The following is a 19,382-nucleotide window of genomic DNA, read 5'->3' as shown; positions in this document are numbered from 1 at the left end:
TTTATCAGTCAGCACCAGTCCAAAACTTTAAGATCCAATTACCAACAGGAACACCAGGCCACCCAGAGTACTGACAGATGCTACTGCTGCCGCCCCTATCAAGAGGCACACACACACAAACACACACGTCGGGCACTAAAGATATTGTAAGCAACAAAGCTCAGAGGCTTGTAGAGAAGTACTGCCCTTGCCTGTCTATGAACTACTGATGCATTTTCATTTTCCTTCTCATTGTGCCAAAAACAAAATTTTGCAAAGTTCTGCATGTTCCCAATAAATGTGCTAGATGTTCTTCTTGATAACAAATGGCTTGCAGCAATATCACAAGCAGTCATAGCCATGAAGTACAAAATACACCCTGTCACTATGATAATTTAGGAATAAGCATGCAGTTCCTCATGAACTAACTTCAGAGAAAGTGGGAGAAAGTCACATGTTTAATAACTGACCAACTTAAAATTTTACTATGGCAATTTTGTTTACATTTTTGGGGTAATTGTGCCACTGGTTTCTTTGGTTCTACCTGTTGTTTTATTCACTGTTAGAACAAACAATTCTATTCTCCTGCTTAGGTTTCTGGGTCATGGCACACTAGCAGATCTTCACAAAGTGTCAGTCAAAAGATATATTTGTTACTTAAATTACATATACAGGTAAATTGTAGTTCCTGTTTGGATATCTTTATTTCACCATCAGTTGAATTATTTCGAGTGGCTCTCAGAAGTGTGCATACTTGTCTTACGATGGCGAATTTTGGCAAGTAAAAATTTCTCAAAATGTTTTGTTTATATGATTTGTTTTTTAAATATATAATTAAACTAAAAAATAAATAAAAAAAGTAGAAAAGAAATAGAAAAAATACAAAAAGATTCAATAATCTAGTTGCATATACAGTACAGACCAAAAGCTTGGACACACCTTTTAATTCAATGAGTTTTCTTTATTTTCATGACTATTGACATTGTAGATTCACACTGAAGGCATCAAAACTATGAATAACACATGTGGAAATATGCACTAAACAAAAAAGTGTAAAACAACTAAAAATACCCCTTATATTCTAGTTTCTTCAAAGTAGCAACCATTTGCTGTGATTACTGCTTTGCACACACTCTGCATTTTCTTGATGAGCTTCAAGAGGTAGTCACCTGAAATGGTTTTCACTTCATAGGTGTGACCTGTCAGGTTAATAAGTGGGATTTCTTGCCTTATAAATAGTCATGAAAATGAAGAAAACCCATTGAATTAGAAGGTGTGTCCAAACTTTTGGTCTGTACTGTATGTCCACATCCTTAAATTGATGCGTTGTTGAAGCACGGTTTGATTTAGGTTAGGTTGTTTTTCTTTTCTTGATTTCATTCTTGTCTTTAATCTTACTGCTCTGGATTTACCTGGACTTATTCATGTATCTCTGGATGGGTTCTACATGTAACAATCTCTCAATGTAGAGAGGGTTGATGCATCACTTGCACTAGCAACCAAAAACCACTGATTCACGCTCATGAGGAGGGATTTTCTTTTGCAGAAGATTTGTCTAAGCAGGCAAATAATCCTAAGATCTGCACCCGGTTTAACGGATATGTTTATTTTGATTGTACACAATACATATTGCATTAAACGTAGAAAAAAAGTTAAATCATGTTGTATTTTTAAGTCCCAATAATCTGACGTTAAGATTTTTTTGTACACTTTCAAGATCCAGTTGATCAATTCAGTTTAAGTCAAAAGTACTTCATTGTTCCTATGGAAAATTTAATATTGTTATATCATCTAAGTACAAGTTATGCTAGATTTTAAAAATGCTGACATTATCTTGAAGAGTGAATGCTGTAATGATCATTTTAAAGATGGCAAAATATTTTTGTATCATTGCATGATTTGGTTACAGTTTGTTGAGATAAAAAAAATAACACACAATTGCACTTTTTGTGTAAACAATGTTGTACCGATTTAGAGGTATGAAAGAAAGTTTAAAGGAGTTGTGATCAGTGGAGAGTGGATAATAAAGGCTGTAAGATTTTAGGGTAAACAACAGTAAAACAGTTCAAACAGCACTTGCACTGAGTTTAGAGAGCAGCTTTGCAAGTTTTTAGAAAGAGTCAGAGGCAACCCCAGAATCACAAACGTCCGGGCCTTAAACACACAGCAAAGTCTGTAATCATGAAACGCTCCAGCCCACTTAAACCTTAGAGAGACAAACTGACCTAAGAGTCATAATTGCATCCACATTGCTACTGTTTGATGACGGGTCATTCACAGCGGGAGAGGGGGTTCAAAGAAGAGTAGAACTAAAAAAAAAGAGCTTCTGTACAGTGTTATTTAGATCTTTCATATATAAGACAAAAAAGATATATTTCTTGTTTTTTTAAAATAAGGTTGAGGAAGTGTTTTTTTGTGATATATTCTGACTGATCAACAGATTTAAAGCTTTAATGATCTCCAAGTCATATTTTCAGAAATATTTATTCAGAGAAAAGATTGTCCATCATAATTGTCCTTTATGATGGACAATTCAAATAAAAAGTGAAATACTCACTGGACTGCAGCAACTTTGCCCATACACAATCCTTTTTGGTAGCACATTTCTGACTAGAATAACTCGGCACAAAGCTGCTTCAAATGCTGGTATTTGCAAAGCAGCCAATCCTGGAGCTGCATTTATTTTTCTTGATGCTGATTGGCGGTAGTCCCCAACAAAGAAAATAAGGAAGACTGTAGATAATAACCTCTGCAGAGATGGTTTCCACTGTGTGTATTAATGCATGTTGATCTATTTTTGGTGTTTAAACTACAAAGATAGATAGGTATAAGCATTTTCAGAGGGAGTCTCAAGCATCTCATACACTATACATAAACTGGTCTCCAGGCTGCCACAGACTTTTTGGGTCTGCCAAAAAACTGAGACAATATATATTAGACAGAGGCACCACAGCAACAAATTTCACAATGAATAGCAAAGCAATGACTTGATAATAATGTTACCCGATCTGAAACCATGTAATACACACTCTGTCTGCATTGAAAATGAAAATGCCCTAATCTCGGCATGCCAAATACTTTTAGATCTTTCATATATAAGACACACTTACACACTTTTTGACATTGCAAAAGTTTAGATTTTTTTCTGGTTGTATCAGTAAATAATTTTTATTATTTATTGATACAAATAAAATAAGTTTTATTTATTTAATTTAAGTAATTATTTTTGCATTTTAATTACTTAAAATGCAAAAATAAAATACATTGTTTGATTAGTCAACATGTGTGGCACAATAAGAAGTAGTGTGGCTGCAGCTAATGCCAAAGATAAACTGAATCAGTACAATTCTTTATGCAATAAAAAAATCCTTCCGTTAGAATATAGTTCACAAGTTAGATCGATGTTACTTGCTTCCATATGCTTATGTGCTACTGGTTACCACAACCATGCATGAAACAGTAGGAAGTCATTAGTTGACCCTTCAATCGACTGTCTAAGCCCATTACCAACAGTTTCACAATCATCTTGATAAATTAATTCAGTTACAAAACATCAAATTAAAGTAATTCCTTTAATAGTCGATCAAGACTTGATCTTTAATCTAGTTTTTCATAACAACACAGAAGAAAAAGCACATTTTTAATCAAGATGGACTAGTGGCAGAATCAGACTCGGATATGATTTCTGCCAAACAGCTAAGCAGAACAGATTACTTTCAGTGGAACATGTGCCACAGGCAAAGGGAATGCTGCATTTTATATCTTCGAACTCTGCACGTCATAGCTAATTAAGTTTATAGTCTCTTCCTTCACAGCTGAGGTTTGGACTTGAGTGGAAATACAAAAAAACTGTTCTTTCAAAATAACAGAAATTACATCTGATTTCAATTTTTACACTTCTGCCAATGTGTCATCAAAGGAATACCATCTGTTAGATCTTTTGTGGGATATATTTGTTCATTAAATCCATTGTTAACATATGCACACCCTACGCCCTAAGCGGGCAAAGTTTAAAACAGAGTTTGCAAACCCCATAAACCTCAACAAAAGAAAATAACTGTGAGTGAAATGTGCTCTAGGTGTTTAGGAAACACTCTTTTGGCATGTAGATGAAAGACAAAAAAGGTAAAATTTGGGCCATTAACAGGTGACAGGAAATAAGGAAGCTGTCTGCTCTCGCTCTAATTGAAGTGGTCTGCCTGTAAAACATGTGATTTGATCCATCAAACAAAGAGCATTAGCTATGAGTATCTAGTACAAGAGGAAATAAAGACATGGGCTAAAATTGGATGACTGATCAAACACTTCCTGTCTGAGCTAAAAACTTTGTGGCTTTATATTTCCCGACAGAGCGCATTCAAAGACTCGAGGAGGTTGATTGAAGATCACAGGAAAGATTGTGATTTTTAGAAACAACAGAAAAAGTCCTGTTTCACATTATCTGTACCGTTACACAAGTTTGGAGCAAAACCAGAAAATCAGTTGCAGAGTCCGAAAATGAATCCTAAAAATATTGACATTAAATTTAGGACAAATGGAAAATGAGATTACAGGCCAGGTTGATTTGTGTGTGTTGGTATTATCAGCAATTACCTCTACATCTAACTGATACCCTATCAGCTCTCAGATTTTGTTGTCTACTGTTACTTGCAGTTGATATTTAATGTAAACAACCTGTAACATAAACAGATCCCAAGTTTCTCATTTTTCAGTTACCGGTATGTGTTCTCTGCTGTGGCCTTTGGTGTCAAAGATGTTTTGAGGTACTGACTATTCTTTTGGCTAATATATTAAGCAGTTGTTTCTATCACTATAACAGAAACGATAACTTGGTATATTTTGTTAGAATTATGCTTCACCCTTTCAATAGATTTCCAATCAATTGGAGGATCATTTAAAGCTTATCTGCTTGCTTTTTACTAACAGTGTTTTCACACCTGATAGTCCGGTTCCCTCGGTGCGATTGAGGACCAAAATTGCAGCATTTGTACATTTTCAACTGGTCCAATTCGCTTTCGCACTGAACTGTGTCAAACAGTCCAAACAACCTTTTTACTTCCTTGCCTTTTTACTCCCTTACTCTCTCCCTTGCCTCCAGAACCACTGAAGGAAATGACACGAAAACCTCTGGACAAGACATTGAGTCCAAATTCCTTCTTCACGAAATGAAAACAAAAATTGAGTGGCATCAAATTTTAGCGGTTGTGGGATTTCTCTAGTATGAGGGCCTTTGCTTCCTCTTCACTACACATCAAACAATGAGCCATTTGTCCGGCTAGCGTAAGACAAGCACTTTTGTTTTGTTTGCATTTCCCCATTTCCCCTGCTGCTAATATGGTGGAGCTAACTTGGGAGATCTGTGGACCAGAGTTCAGCTGAAGACTGAAGATCCAAGTCTGAGCTTTGGGGAAAATAAGCCTCGCATCGCAGAAGCAGGCGTTAATTCACTAAATGGCTGCAATGGGAGATCCAAAGATTCACCAGGGGAGCCATTAAATTCGTAAGGCACTTTAATTGATTACAATGACTTCTCATGTGATCTGGTTTCTCAATATCAGGGGTTTAATTATCTGTACAAAACATGATCCATGAAAAACATAAGCAGATATAGGCAAAGTAAAAACACCTTTTACTCTGCCTATACACTACAAAGAAAGTCAATTGTGTACCATATTTAGAACAGACATCTGGCAGCTTTTAATGGGCTTAAGAGAGTTGACAGAGGCATCTATAAAACAACCCCAGACAGAGATCAAATACAACATATTGGTGGCAGACTAGGACTGGAGGCGACATAACACAGTAGACCAAAGGAAACTGCATACAGGCCACAGAGTAAAATGAAGGAATAGCTGGATTAAGAATTGCATTTCAGAGCCCTGCAGTTATGTGCCTATGAAAAATTTTGGATGCCTCTTGACAATAGTCAATAATTACAGTGATGATTTTTCAGAACATACAAACTTAATGAGGCAGTTCGGTTCCTGCATGCACTTGCCTGTTGCAGCTATTTCGTAACATATTAAGACTCAGGACTGCAGTATGCCAAAGGAAAAGTGTTGGTACGCACTATTAGTTTTGTCACTTCAATTAAAGTTTGAATGAGTCAATGGGCAACTCCACAGTTATGAATCAGGAGGTGATGACCAGTAGTGAGAATATGAGGAAAACTCCAGCAGCATGACAAAGGCCTCATAAAACATTGAATGTGGTTATAATTAGTCTTTCCTGACAGCTAATTTCTTTAAGCAGTAAATGATTGTGCTTCCCACCTTAGACTAATCTGAAAACCCGACAAGGTAATGTGGTTGTTTTTCTAAGTGATGTTTCAAATTGACAATTAGGACACATTTTATAAGTTGCAACATGGGATGGCTGCAGTAAATTATGTATTCTGCATATGGAATCACAAACATTGAGCAATGTCTTTGACAACAACCAACCACCTCTACTGTGCCAGTAAAAATTAACCTCTTATTCCTAGTGTAGCTTGCTGCTTTAAGTTTGATCATTGCACTAAACCCTGAGTCATTAACATGAACCTCTTTTGGGAAAATCCTAATCTAATGTCTGCGTGTCCCATGGTCGACCCCTCTTCACAGATAAACAGCTCAGACTCCATTCGCAGCCTTGTGTTTGCCAGTTCAAAGGAGATCTGCTAAAGAACCCTAAAGCCCAACAGAAAGCCCAGGCAAAATCAAAGCACACAAACAAATCCCACAGCAACACATTAAACCCAGACATCACTTTAAACAAATCAAACGCCTTGCTTCAAAAGAGCAGCTAAGCACGCGCATATGAATACACATGCTGACACAATGACATGCAGTTACAGGGCAAACGTATACAGCTATGCAATCTTAGACTGTGTGTGCAGTTGTGTCTATGTATGCAGCATTTACTCACTGTTAATGAGTATCCCCAGCTCTCATTTAAAGACTCTAATAAAATGTTACTACAGACATAAGCACTTCCACCTGTTGAACTTTTACTGTGCATCATTTGCCTCTCCACATACTCGTGTGTGTGCATGAGTAAAGGAGACACATGTACTCTACTAGTATCTGCACAGTATGTGTGAGTACAGATCTCCTTGTTCTGTATCTTCAGAAAGGGCCTGCACGCCACCGAGGATATAAAATGTCCTCAGAGAACTGCAGGAATAGTACAGCACTACAGTTTCTTGATCAAACAGTCGATTCCTTTTGTGTGGTTTCTGAGTAAGTGAATTAACCTGAATTGCCTCTTATGAGCAGTTTATCATTGCTCATGGGTTAAATTAGCCATTAAACGTTCTAGGAGTCCTAGTTTTGCTGGTTTGGGCAGATCTCAAAGGGGTGCCGTTCAAATTCATTATGACTTGCTAATAAATCTTACAGAGCCCCAGTTAAATCTGTGTTAAGCCCTCACATACACAAAGTTAGTCCTTGATTGCTTTAAAACATCTGCTTTACAAAAACAAGTTTTTCTATTAAAACTCCTCTAAAGTGGCTGATTAACTTTAATCACCAGCTCTTTCCGTTGTTGAGGAGTTTGGCATTTTGGTACAAAGCAATGCTCTCATTCACAATATGACTTGTCCTGCAAAAGTGTTCACATCCCCTGGGTGTTTTTATTTTTTATTTTTCTCACATCACAACCACAGACTTCAGTCTAAATCAATCTAATGCTAAGCAAAAATACTAACACATAGAGGTTTATGAAGTGTAATAGATGGATTTTTATTGTTTTGTTCCCCCAAAAAATATGAAAGAGAGTGTGCATTAGTATTCTACACTTAATAGTATTCATAGTCAATTCCAAATTGACTCAAACTTCATCAAACTTGATGGAGAAACATTCACTTTTAGTCCACAGATTCTTAACTGGATTTAGGGCTGGACTTTGAGCAACTTTAAAACACTTATATGCTTCGATTTTAACCATGCCATTGTTATTCAGTGTTGACCCATTGCAAGGTAAATTATTGCTCCGTATTCTGTTTGGTTGTCTTCAACCCCTCCATCACTCCCAGGGACCTCTTATGTTTAGTGTTACTAATATGCAATGTATAGCTTCTTGCTTGCAGGCCAGAAGGTTCAGCATTTATCTCATCTAACCAGAGCACCTTCTTTCACAATTTACTGCACATGGTGTGTGGTAAATTGCAAACTGGTCTTTAAATGGCTGTCTTTCAACGTCTTTTTTTCCCACCATTGTTTGACAAAAGACTTATTTGTTTAGTGCACTTGTCTCCTAACCCCGACTGTTTAGATGTATGGCCGTATCTCTGTGGGTTTTCTATTGCACTATACTCTTTCCATTTTCACATGGTGGATGGAATGGTACTTGATGGAATCTCCAAAGCTTGGGGTGCTGTTTTCAAACTTTACTCCTGACCTGTCATGATGCACTGTGTTTTATTTTGGTATATCAGAGTAAAGAGTCAGAATACAACTGCACACCACAATTTTCATTTACATATATGTAAACATTTATTACAAGCATTAATCATTTTTCTTTCACCCCATAATTAGGTTCTAGGTCATGTTCATCTGTCATTAAATTACAGTGGAGTTAGTGATGTAAGATAGCAGAAGCATGAGTACTTCTCCAAGGCACTGTTTATTTATATAGATGATTGTTTTCACTGTAAGTAGTTTGCTTAGATTGTAATCACACTTGACAGTTGTTCAACGTCCTTCAGTGGAGTAAAAATGAAAATGAATATTCTCTCTTCAACTTTAAAGGCAAGTCAAATTTGACTTAAAAACATAGAAGAAGAAAAAACTGGGATATAAGCTATCACTCAGATGTCAAGCTACAAGCTACAGATATTTATGCAACAGTGGTAAAAAGGAGTTGAGACAGGTAGCTGCCTTGCTGCAAAGCTGCAGCCTTTCTTTCTCTTTGCTCCCCTGCAGTCTGGGCCTGATGGTAAATCATAATTACCAAGACTCTTGCCAGTAACACAGCAGACTGTTGTGTAGCCAGCACTGTCACCACCTGGCTACCTAATGAAAAGACAGGATTCAACAGAACCTTGACATGGCTCTTAAACCTGCAACATGAACACACAGAAGTGTGCCAAACATTTATTTTTGAAGTGTGCTCTTTAAATGATAAGGATACTCCGAGGAGAAAAAAACAACAACTATTTAGCCAAGACATTTATTGCCTGCTTATGTTTTATTGACTTCAAACTGTGAACTACTGAACAGCCATGTGTGCAGCTTACAGCTGCTTAACAATAGAGGGAGGCTGGGCTGTCTGTGTCTGCAGCAAAATGGATGTGGAATGGATTTTTTTCAGCACTGAAAAGCAAAAAATATTGTTTTAAAACCTGTTCAAAAACTTGCAGTTTACGTAATAGAGTTATTTATATGATGCTACAAATTGTCTTTGTCATTTTTAGTTTCAGCCAGAGAGCGGTTGGAGGAGGTAGAGTAGGGGAGAAAGAAATGAGGGAAGGAAGGGCGAATCTCTTTCTACTTTCCGCCCCGCTGTTTGAAGTCTAAAATCTTTTGCAGGGTTTTAAACATCTGTTTCCAAACTGCCAGCAGTCACTAATTAGGGATAAAAACAAGACGGGACGTCGTGAGAACCCTCGGGTGGGCATGAGGCAACATGCAAACCCCGTGAAAGGAGAAAAAAAATGAGAAAAAAAAAAAACCCACGACATTCCTCTGCTTAAAGACTACTGCTCTGAAGGGGGGAGTGGGACAGGGGAAAGACCGGGCTGTAGGGAGGTGAGGTGGTGATAGCAGTAGGTTGCTGGAAGGAAAAGACACAAGAGATGGGTAGGCGTTATTTTACAGCCCCACCTGTCAGTGTTTTCTGTTTAATACAAGGGACTTTGTGTATGCATGTGCATGTTTGTGGCTTGTTTTTAATAGGGCTTTATTGTACTTTACAACTGAAGTAATCAGATGTGAGATGTTGCAGTTCTTCACTGACTCATTTGCTTCTCTGTCTTCACCCACTGCTTTTTTCTCTTTTACTGCTTTATTCCTCCCCTAAGTTATTTACCTTCACCTATAGTTGGCTCTGTCTACTGTTAGTGCTCACTGAAGTAGTGCTCTCCAGTCTGTGGCCACCTGTAACTTGTTGGAGATCAGACTCAATAAAGCTGGTGTGGTACTTAATAATTAACTTCCTTCATTAGACAAAGTAAAGAGTCCATAAAGTGCTTTTTAAAAGATAATTAAGATGCTGTGCTCTGCATTCTAGCTAATGTTTTGCAGATCAAGGCATCAGATGTCTAACAACAGTGACATTTGAAGAACACTTTATCTCTACAAAGGTCATCAGAGGCCATCAGTTCTGTCAGTAAGCAGGGGTCTGGAGTCTAAAACCATCACAATGACTGAGACGGACAGAGTAGGGATTTGAACTGGCAACCTACTGGTTACAGAACAACTCTTACCTGCTGAGCCAGCGTTGTACCCTATTTTATTTTATAGTTTATATAGGAAAGCTACAAATATCCCCACTGCTGCAAAGTTAATCTAGTCTACTGATTTCTATAATAACGAGGTTTTCTATGACACAAGGGCATCACAGTAATTATGTCTGAAGGAAACGTGTCTCCCTCACATTTGAAAAATATTTGCTTTGGAACCCTAAACATTTACGATAGAATATTACTTCCCCCAGTGCTCTCATAAAAGTTGCAGCATGTAAATGTATTTAACATATTTGTTAAAATTATCATTATGTGGTAGAACATAAGACAGAAAATCTATGAAAAAAATAGCTCCTCTACCTTCTCCCAGTCCTCCCAGTACAGAAATACACCACGCAGTGAGAGATAACCAGAGCCAGGAGGAGGGCCTTAGCGCCGTCAGCCACTCTTGTTCTAAAGCCCTCCGCCTTGCTTTCTGATATCTTGGCTCACCACAACATTTCTGCCACGAATGCTAGTTAGCATGGACACCGATGACGCTGGATGATTGGTTTACATATACGTTGTTTCTTTGTCATTAGAACATTTTGCACCATGTATATGAGATTGATTGACAGCGCTAAGATGCTCCTCCTGTCTCTGATTGGTTGTTTTTGACCTGGCAATTCTGCAGACCGCTAGTGACATTGGGAGAAGGTGGAGGAGCTTGATCTTTTCACAGAGTATCTGTCTCATATTATCCTGTCACAACATGGTAACAGTTTTAATCAATATGGAAAAAACATATTTTTGTAAAAGTTACTTAAATGATAGTTTTCACAGAGAGAACTTGCAAACTCCATGCAGAATGATTTAAACAAAGGATCTTTTAGTTGCAAGGCTACACTGCTACCAACTATGACACTGTCCAGCACAAGTTAAATATGTACAAAATGTTGGCCAAAATTATATTTTGAATCAATGGGCAAGAATACCTCAAAAACAACATGCCAACACACTACATGTTTATTTCCTATCATGTCACAATACAAGGGGATCCATGATAATCAAAATTAATTTGTCAAATTATATCTTTATCACTGTAACTTGAATTGTAAAACTGCAACAAAGAGCATATTTAATTCTACAGATGTGTTATTTCACATTGTACACCAGTGAATGGAAATTGAATATTTTAACAATATGACATCTCAGATTTACAAAATGTGCCTTCTTAATGAGCATTTCATCTGGATGTGTTGTTTTATGAAGATAAGCAAAGAATACAAAACAAAGATGCATGTTGTGCCGTGAGACAGCCTGAGTCAGTTTCCCTCCTTTAAAACCTGAATTATGATGAAGCACTCATTCAAAATAACAATTGGGTAACCGAAACCGAGCCAATCTGTTTAAACAAAATAAGAGGCCTCACAGAGTAAAATATAGGCTTTATTTAGCTTAGCAGTTCATTATTACTCATGTTATATCAACTCCCCCTCACTAATAGAAACCTTTTGTCATCAGTCTGACAAGCCGCCAGTCTTGGCCAGGATTGTCTTTCATAAGACTTTTTTAATCTCAATGGGATTTTCTTGGTGAAAAAAAGGCTAAATACAAAACTAACATCAAAGAAATGTGTATATGACTAACTCTAACATCCAGCTACAGCAGAGAGGCCAGCTGTTGTTGCATTCAGCTGACGAACGCATTTGTGTTTTGTCTGCAAAATCAAGGGAACCAGAAGTAAACTGATGAAAAGATACGATCCCAAATTACTCTGGAGGAAACGGGGGAACAATGAGCAATTTATGGTTACTACCTGTCTCTCTGCCACAACAGAGATGGTTGCTGCCCAGCTTATCAATGTCATTTACATTTTTTCTTGAGTTCCCCCAAGGGCAAATCCTTTAGAACTAGTCATCAAAACAATGCTTGGGTGTCTTTTCAAACGGTGGCGGTTGTAATCGTTGCCTTTGAAAAAAAAAATTAAACTGGCAAAATTCTCAACTAATTACAACCTCTTGCATCTCTATTAAGCTTGTCAAAAGAAACATTAATCAAGAGTAAAAAATGTGTTGACAAAAGAGAGCCAGTGTGACAGCCTTATATCATTATATCATTATCATTTCTATTAGAAAAAAAAAAAAACTTTGAATTTTGAGTTTATGTGAAAACAATGTCAGGGGATGCAGTCTTAGAAGAAACAGCAAATGGGATGCATCTCAAGATATTCTTAAAAAATGCACTATATATTTAGATTTGACAATTGTCTTATCTACAAACACATACCAGAGGTTTTGGTAGCATGTGAAGGAAAAAGTTTGAAAATTGCAATAAATTTAGACAGAAAAGACATATTAAACGTTGGACAAAAACTGAGGAGTTATGAGTTTAGAAGAAGTAGGAAACCTTAAAGATGGCAGAAACTACTGAGGGATGGATATTAAAGTTTGTCTATTACTTCTAATAATTAAGTCTCAAATTGCATTGCATTGCATTTTCGTTCAGACTTACTGTTTTATGAAGAAAAGCACTAGTTCTATTATATTAACTATTTAGCATCATGAATAAATGTTTTTGCCACTTTCTCTCTATCCTTCTGGAAACATTATGGCCAAATTATTAGTGTCACACAATTGAAGTGGGAGATGTAGCAAGTCTGAGAGATTCATGCAAAGCTTAATTATAAATACTTAGCATCAGACCTGAAATGTATTGTCATCTAGATGTCATTGTTTTTATTTTGGTTGTTTTAATTTGTTGGACAGTCACAGAATTGAGTAATGTCACAATGTAGTAAAAGAACCAATTAGATGAACAAATGAAAAGTAGGTGTGCTTTGATGCATAATGATGTGATGCAAATGTATGCGCTGATGCATTTTAATCCTTTGATGCATGAAATATTGACTATACAGTCTTCCATGAGTGGGTCCTATTGGACCCGTGTTTAAATCAATGTGTTATTATGCTATTTTTGTCATTTTGATTCAAAGTAATGTTTAGTTTGATACTTTCTGCTGTGTTTTATTTCACACAAGAATTATTTAATTTAATGTTTGAAATATTTAATTTTTTCACCGTTTTAAGCATTTTTAGAAAAAAATTGAATTGCATGATATCAATATCAATATGTTTGTTGAGGAATACCTGGTATATGAAGTGGTGAAAAATTTTCATTACAAATATATTGCAAAAAGATTACCTCACCAGGTCCAAAAGGACCCTCTTATGCATCAAAGGGTTAAAAACCTGTCGTTTATAGAATTTTATGATTTGTGTCAAATCTTTCGGACCACACACTTCTAACAGGGTAACTGACACATTAAGTTAATTGGAGTCACACCTGTGGATGTATTTTAAGGCCATGCCTGAAACACACGGCTTCCTAGTTTGACACGAAATTCAAAAGAAATCAGCCAAGATATATGGAAGAGAATTATGCAACTGCACAAGTCTGGCTCATCGTTTGAAACAATTTAACAATGCTTGAAGGTGCCGACTTCATCTGTTCAAACAATTTTATACAAGTATTGACATGATCGGCATGTCCAACTATCAAAATGCTTATGAAGAGGATGGTTTCTGTGTCCCAGAGATGAACGTCTTTTGTTCCGAAATGTGCAGATATACTCCAGAACTAAAGCTACCTTGTGGTAAGGCAGTGTCATCATCCACAGTCAAACTGTCCTGTACCTGACATGGGCTGAAAGGCCCCTCAGAGAGGAAAAAGCCTTTACTTAAAAAGAAATATAAAATCCAGACTAGTTCGCAGATGCAAACAGGGACAAATATCTTAATTTTTGGAGGCATGTCCTGTGGTCTGGTGAAAATAAACTTGAACTGTTTGGTGATAATTGCCATTGTTATATCTTGAGCAAGAACAGCGATGGTTGCCCCATTATAACTGCCAAGTATGTGGGTGGCAGCATCATGTTGTGGAACTGTTTTGCTGCAGGAGAAACTGGTCCACTTCATAAAATAGATAGCATCATGAGGAAGAGCGTTATGTAGAAACATTGAAGGGACTTCTAAAGACATCAGCCAGGAAGTAAAAGCTAAAAGTGACTACAGAACAAAGCAGTCAATGTTCTCAGTCCTACGGACAGAAAATGTGCTCACCTCACTCACACACCTCACTCATGTGTGAGAGAAAGAGTCAAGAAAAGTTTAGTTGTTTAGAAACAAGGGAACACAACATGTTATTTTTTGGGAGGCTCTTGTATTATTTGTTGACAGACTCCTTAAAAACCTTGTTTATATGCTATTTAAACAATAGCATATAAATTGTTTCAATTTATATGCAATTTATATGCATAAATCTCAGTGTGCTAGTAGATCACATTAAACGTTTCAACACAGTTTTGTTGGACATGCCTTGCGTTTTGTGTCCCTAGTCAGACATTCTTTTACATTTCTCTTTTGGCTTGTAAATCTCTAGATGGATACAACAAAGTGGCAAACTGCAAGCCTCAATGCAGCAATCCATAAACCAATGGCTGACATTATTTCTGATTTATGTAGTAATTAATCTTTAAGTTGCTATAAAAACAATTTTAAGAGCTCTTTGTATTATGTTATGCAGACACTCACCTGCCTCCCAACTTTATTATTATGCAACCTCATTCTTGCATGGATGTCTCTGTAGGTTTCGCGGGCATCCAGGAAGTCCCTTGAGAACTTTTCCCCGAATTCCACATCAGGGCTGCAGCCACCCCACTCCCAGGAGTCTGGCTGCAGTCCGGAGAGCTCAGCGGGGTAGTGCTCCATCACACCGTGAACCATCCCTTTCCCTCTCTGGATGGCCTCCAGCTGTAAGCGGCTGAGCTTGAGTCGAAATGCCTCCTCGTCCCCGCGCCGCTTCTCATCACAGCCGCATGCTTTCAGTTTTCCCATGGAGCAAGCATTGGCCACCGCATGCACCACCCCAGCTGCTGCGATCGCATATGCAAAGGCACTCTCTCGAAAACCTGTGGGTACAGTCAGTTTATAAGTAAAAAGCATTGGAAATGACTAATGCTTGTGAAAAAATAGCACCAGAACGACATAAAATAAAGCATAGAGAACAATTTAAAAAACACAACAAAACACATGTTTTTAATAAGGACCAGCTAACAGTAGTGCATTATTGTGAAGGATAAGACAAAATGCATAGTTTTTTTCCAGATAAAAGTCTGAAAACAGAGGTGTACATTGTATTCAGCACTGTATTAAGATGACTTCATATTATCTCAATCAAACCAGCTTCCTTGTCCTTGCAAGGAAAAATAATCCCACTTCATGACTGTACCACCACTATGCTATACTGTGGGCGTAGTGTATTTAGGCTTATCTGCAATTTTAGGGTGTTTTCACAACAGGACAGTCTTTTGGTCCACTTTATTTTCTGGACTAAAGCAGACTTGTTTGTTAGTTTGTTTAATGGGGTTTGCTTTTACATTGTGCTTTTCTGCAAGGGGACTTCAATTTTTAAGCAAAGCCATGCAGGTGATTGTCACCGTCATTTCTGTCACCTCATTTGACAGAAATGATGGGGGACAGAGCACAGAAAAAACAAACTTTGTAAGTTCTTCTTGCTGCATTTCAGTTGTTGACATTTGTGCTGTTATTGCAACTACAACGCCATTCTAAAAGTCAAGACCTGCTCATACAACGCATAGGCCTGTCACGATATCAAATTTTGCTGAACGATTAATTGTCTCAAAAAACTATTGCGATAGACGATAGTATTGTCTGAAGACCTTTTTACACTGATTTAATGGAAATGACGAAATAATGCATGCGATTTCTTGCCAAAGATGTATATCCTTTATTTTCAAAAGAACACTCAACACTGGAACTGGTTAATAAAATAAAACAAGCAGAAATAAAAATTAAATGGACTCTCGGTCTCTAACAAAAAATGCACTTGAATAAAAACTAAGCACAAGATAAAACCACAGTGGAAATAAAAACTACATTCAACCAAAACAATACAGATTATGAAGTCTGTATATCATTAGATTTAAATAAAGATGGGGAAAACTGCCATTTTACAAACAAATAGTGCAAAGAAACAAGCACATTTTTAAATAAGACCAGATGCCTCAACAATCTTTAGGCATATCTGTAGCTACTTTAGTCAGAGATTCCGAGCAAGAAATACCAACATGTTGAGTTTGTGTGGCTTAAGGCAAGATCTCTCAGGAGTAGCAATGTTTCCAGCTGTGCTAAACATTCTCTCTGAACTGGTGCTTGTTGCACAAATGCACATGTATTTTTTAGCCAAGTTTGCCATCAAAGGATATCTTCTTTGATTGTCACACCACCACATCAAGGGATCACAAGAGGCATCAATAGCATCTTCTTGAAGGAACTTGGTCAGTTCTGCATCAGCCTGTTCTCTTTTTGGATATGTAGCTTGTGTCTGAACTGTGAGTTCAGCTCTTCTGTTTTGAAGAAGGTCACTTAGCCTCTTCTTCTTGGTGGGTGGGTCAGCTGTAGATTCATGTTTGTTTCCTCCAGCAGCTTGGCTGGAACCCTCACCACTTGCACCTTCTTCCCTTACTTCTGGCCCTTTTAAGTCCAGTAGCTCTTGCACCAGCTGATGTTTGACATCATCCAATGACCCTGCCTCCTCCATGCTGCCACGGTACCTTGGATCCAAGATGGTGGCCTTTATCAGGAGATTTTGGATGCCAGGTGAGCTATATTTTTCAGTCAGTATCTTGCATACGTTTTGTTTAATACTGGCAGTCATTGTGCTGTCATCAGGGCCTGGAGAGAGAAGGTCGCCTTTAATCAGTTCTAGCACAGGCTTAACAGAGGACACTGTGACGTATGTTTCTCCTGAAAGGACATCTGTAAAGTCAGCCAGTGGCTTCAAAGCTGCATTGATGGACTCCAACACCGCAACATCCTGCCAGGTTGGAGTGAGATGGCTGTGCTTTCTGTCTTGTACCAGGACTCGTCTGATGGCTGGGAGTTGCTCCAACACCCTCTCGATCATCTTCTGTTTAGTGCCCCATCGTGTGACAACATCCTGTGGAATATTGAAAAGGTTTTTATTAGAAAAACATATAGAATTATTATGTTACTCATTTAAGGCAAAGCTTCACCAGTGACGAGTAAAATATTACACCCCTTGTGCTGACAAGTAGAAATAACACCAAAATGGCTCTAGCAAAAGACATTAATACTATATTAGAACCATACTATTTTTTATTAGTTAATTTATTTCAACTTGTTTAAAGAAATGATACTAATTCTCCTTAACAATTTGTGTTGTTATATGTAAAATTATTGCCAGACAACGGTCTTAATTAGATTCTACAGGTCTACATGCTACAAAAATAAAAAATAAATAAACATGGCTCTGAATATTTTGAATAAATGAATTTAAAAACTCACCAGAATGAGATTGTGCTGAGGGAGATTAGCTTCATTCTGTGCCTTCCTCAGATCTCTCTTTTTAAAGAAGCTCAGGTTGAAAGTGTTGACCAAACTTTTACAGAGTCCTATGGCACGTGCTGTACGTTCTTTGTCACTGTCTAGACCATGGGAAACAGCAAGGTGGAGGTTGTGGCCAAAGCAGTTGAGCCATGGCCAGCCAAGATTTCTTATTGCAGCGACAATGTTAGGGCCATTGTCTGTTGTAATGCAGACCAGCTTGTCCTCATCCAGTCCCCAGTCTGCTAAAGCAGATTTCAGGTTTTCTCCCAGGGTGTTAGCAGTATGGTTATCTGGGACATACCTGGTCTCTAAACATTTAGAGTGCAGGGTCCAGTCAGCAGCTATATAGTGAATGGTCAAGCTCATATAAGGAGTCATATTTGAACTTGACCACATATCCGACGTAGCAGAGTAAAATGAAATGTCTTTTATCTCCTTCAGTATGTCCTCTTTAATACTGCTGTAAAGTTGTGGAATTGCCGTTTGTGATATGTATGTTTTTCCGGGGATTTCGTACCGTCTATCAAAAGTTTGCAACATTTTTCGAAATGCCGGCTTTTCAACAATATTAAATGGGAGCATCTCTTTAGCAATTAAGCGAACTACGCTGTCCGTGAGCGCGCACCACTTTGCGCCGTCCTTTTTGTATGCTTCCTGTCGATGAAATGTTTCAATGACGGTGGACTGTCGCGAACTTGAAGACGAAGACGGGCCACCGGTTGTACTTTTCCTCCTCAGCTGGAAAAACTTTACTGGATGGTTGTGCTTTAGGTGCACGTACAAGTTGGTTGTATTGCTACCCTTAGTTGCTACTATTTTATGACAAATGCGACATACCGGCTCGCAAAGGTTCAGCGGTTCGCCTCGGTCATTTGGTTTGAATCCAAAATACTCCCACACTGCGGCAGTTGCGTTCGGCTTTGAAACGAGTTCCATTTCGAGTCCCTCCTCCCCCAATATGAGATAGTGTTTCTTTACCTTGCTAACTCCTCACGGGGCTCTAAAGCTGCAGCAGTACAAAATGATGTGCGCGCTGACTACCTGACGTAATAGTCCCCTCCTCCTCCCTTCTCATTTTTCCCTTCCTAAAAAATGAGGAAGGGAGGGGTCAGTGGATAGCGCCGGAGTTGAGCCTACACATCCAGCGTCATCAATAGAAAGAGAAAAATACAAGCAGAGACGATATGGACGATAAATTAAATGACGTCGATAGGTTTTTTTTATCGTACGATTAATCGATTTACGGTTTATCGCGACAGGCCTAACAACGCATGTTTTGCAATGGGATGGTTTTAATTTCTCAACGACATCGGCAAATGAGAGCTGCAAGCTGAATGAGACAGGATGTTGATTCACAACATTCTGCCAGCAGTATGGCTGAGAAGAAAACGGTATGATTTCAGTACAATCAGTACATGCAGTAGTAGTACTGCATGTACTACTACTTAGCAACCATGAAGGGCTCATTTTTACCATTACGCCCAGCAGCAGTGAGCCATGGAGCCCAAAAAGATGTATGTATCTTGTTGTTGGTTTGGACTGCACTACAGTCCATTTGGAAGTCGACTTCCTCAAAAAGTGGGTCTTGGTCTGGTTAGTTGGTCTGCACC

The 19,382-nt window shown here is 38.0% G+C and overlaps 1 protein-coding gene across 1 annotated transcript in view; it reads right to left on the bottom strand.

Annotated features, from left to right (window-relative positions):
* The window catches only part of wnt10a (Wnt family member 10A), a 32,794-nt gene that overhangs the window by 4,026 nt on the left and 9,386 nt on the right, over positions 1–19,382 (bottom strand). Inside the window, exon 3 of the mRNA XM_005801244.2 lies at positions 14,935–15,311. Coding sequence (XP_005801301.1) covers positions 14,935–15,311 — 377 coding nt within the window. The remainder of the gene's footprint in view (positions 1–14,934; positions 15,312–19,382) is intronic.

Source organism: Xiphophorus maculatus, chromosome 7, assembly GCF_002775205.1.
Source record: "Xiphophorus maculatus strain JP 163 A chromosome 7, X_maculatus-5.0-male, whole genome shotgun sequence".
Lineage (NCBI taxonomy): Eukaryota > Metazoa > Chordata > Actinopteri > Cyprinodontiformes > Poeciliidae > Xiphophorus > Xiphophorus maculatus.
This window is presented reverse-complemented; position numbering and strand designations above follow the sequence as displayed.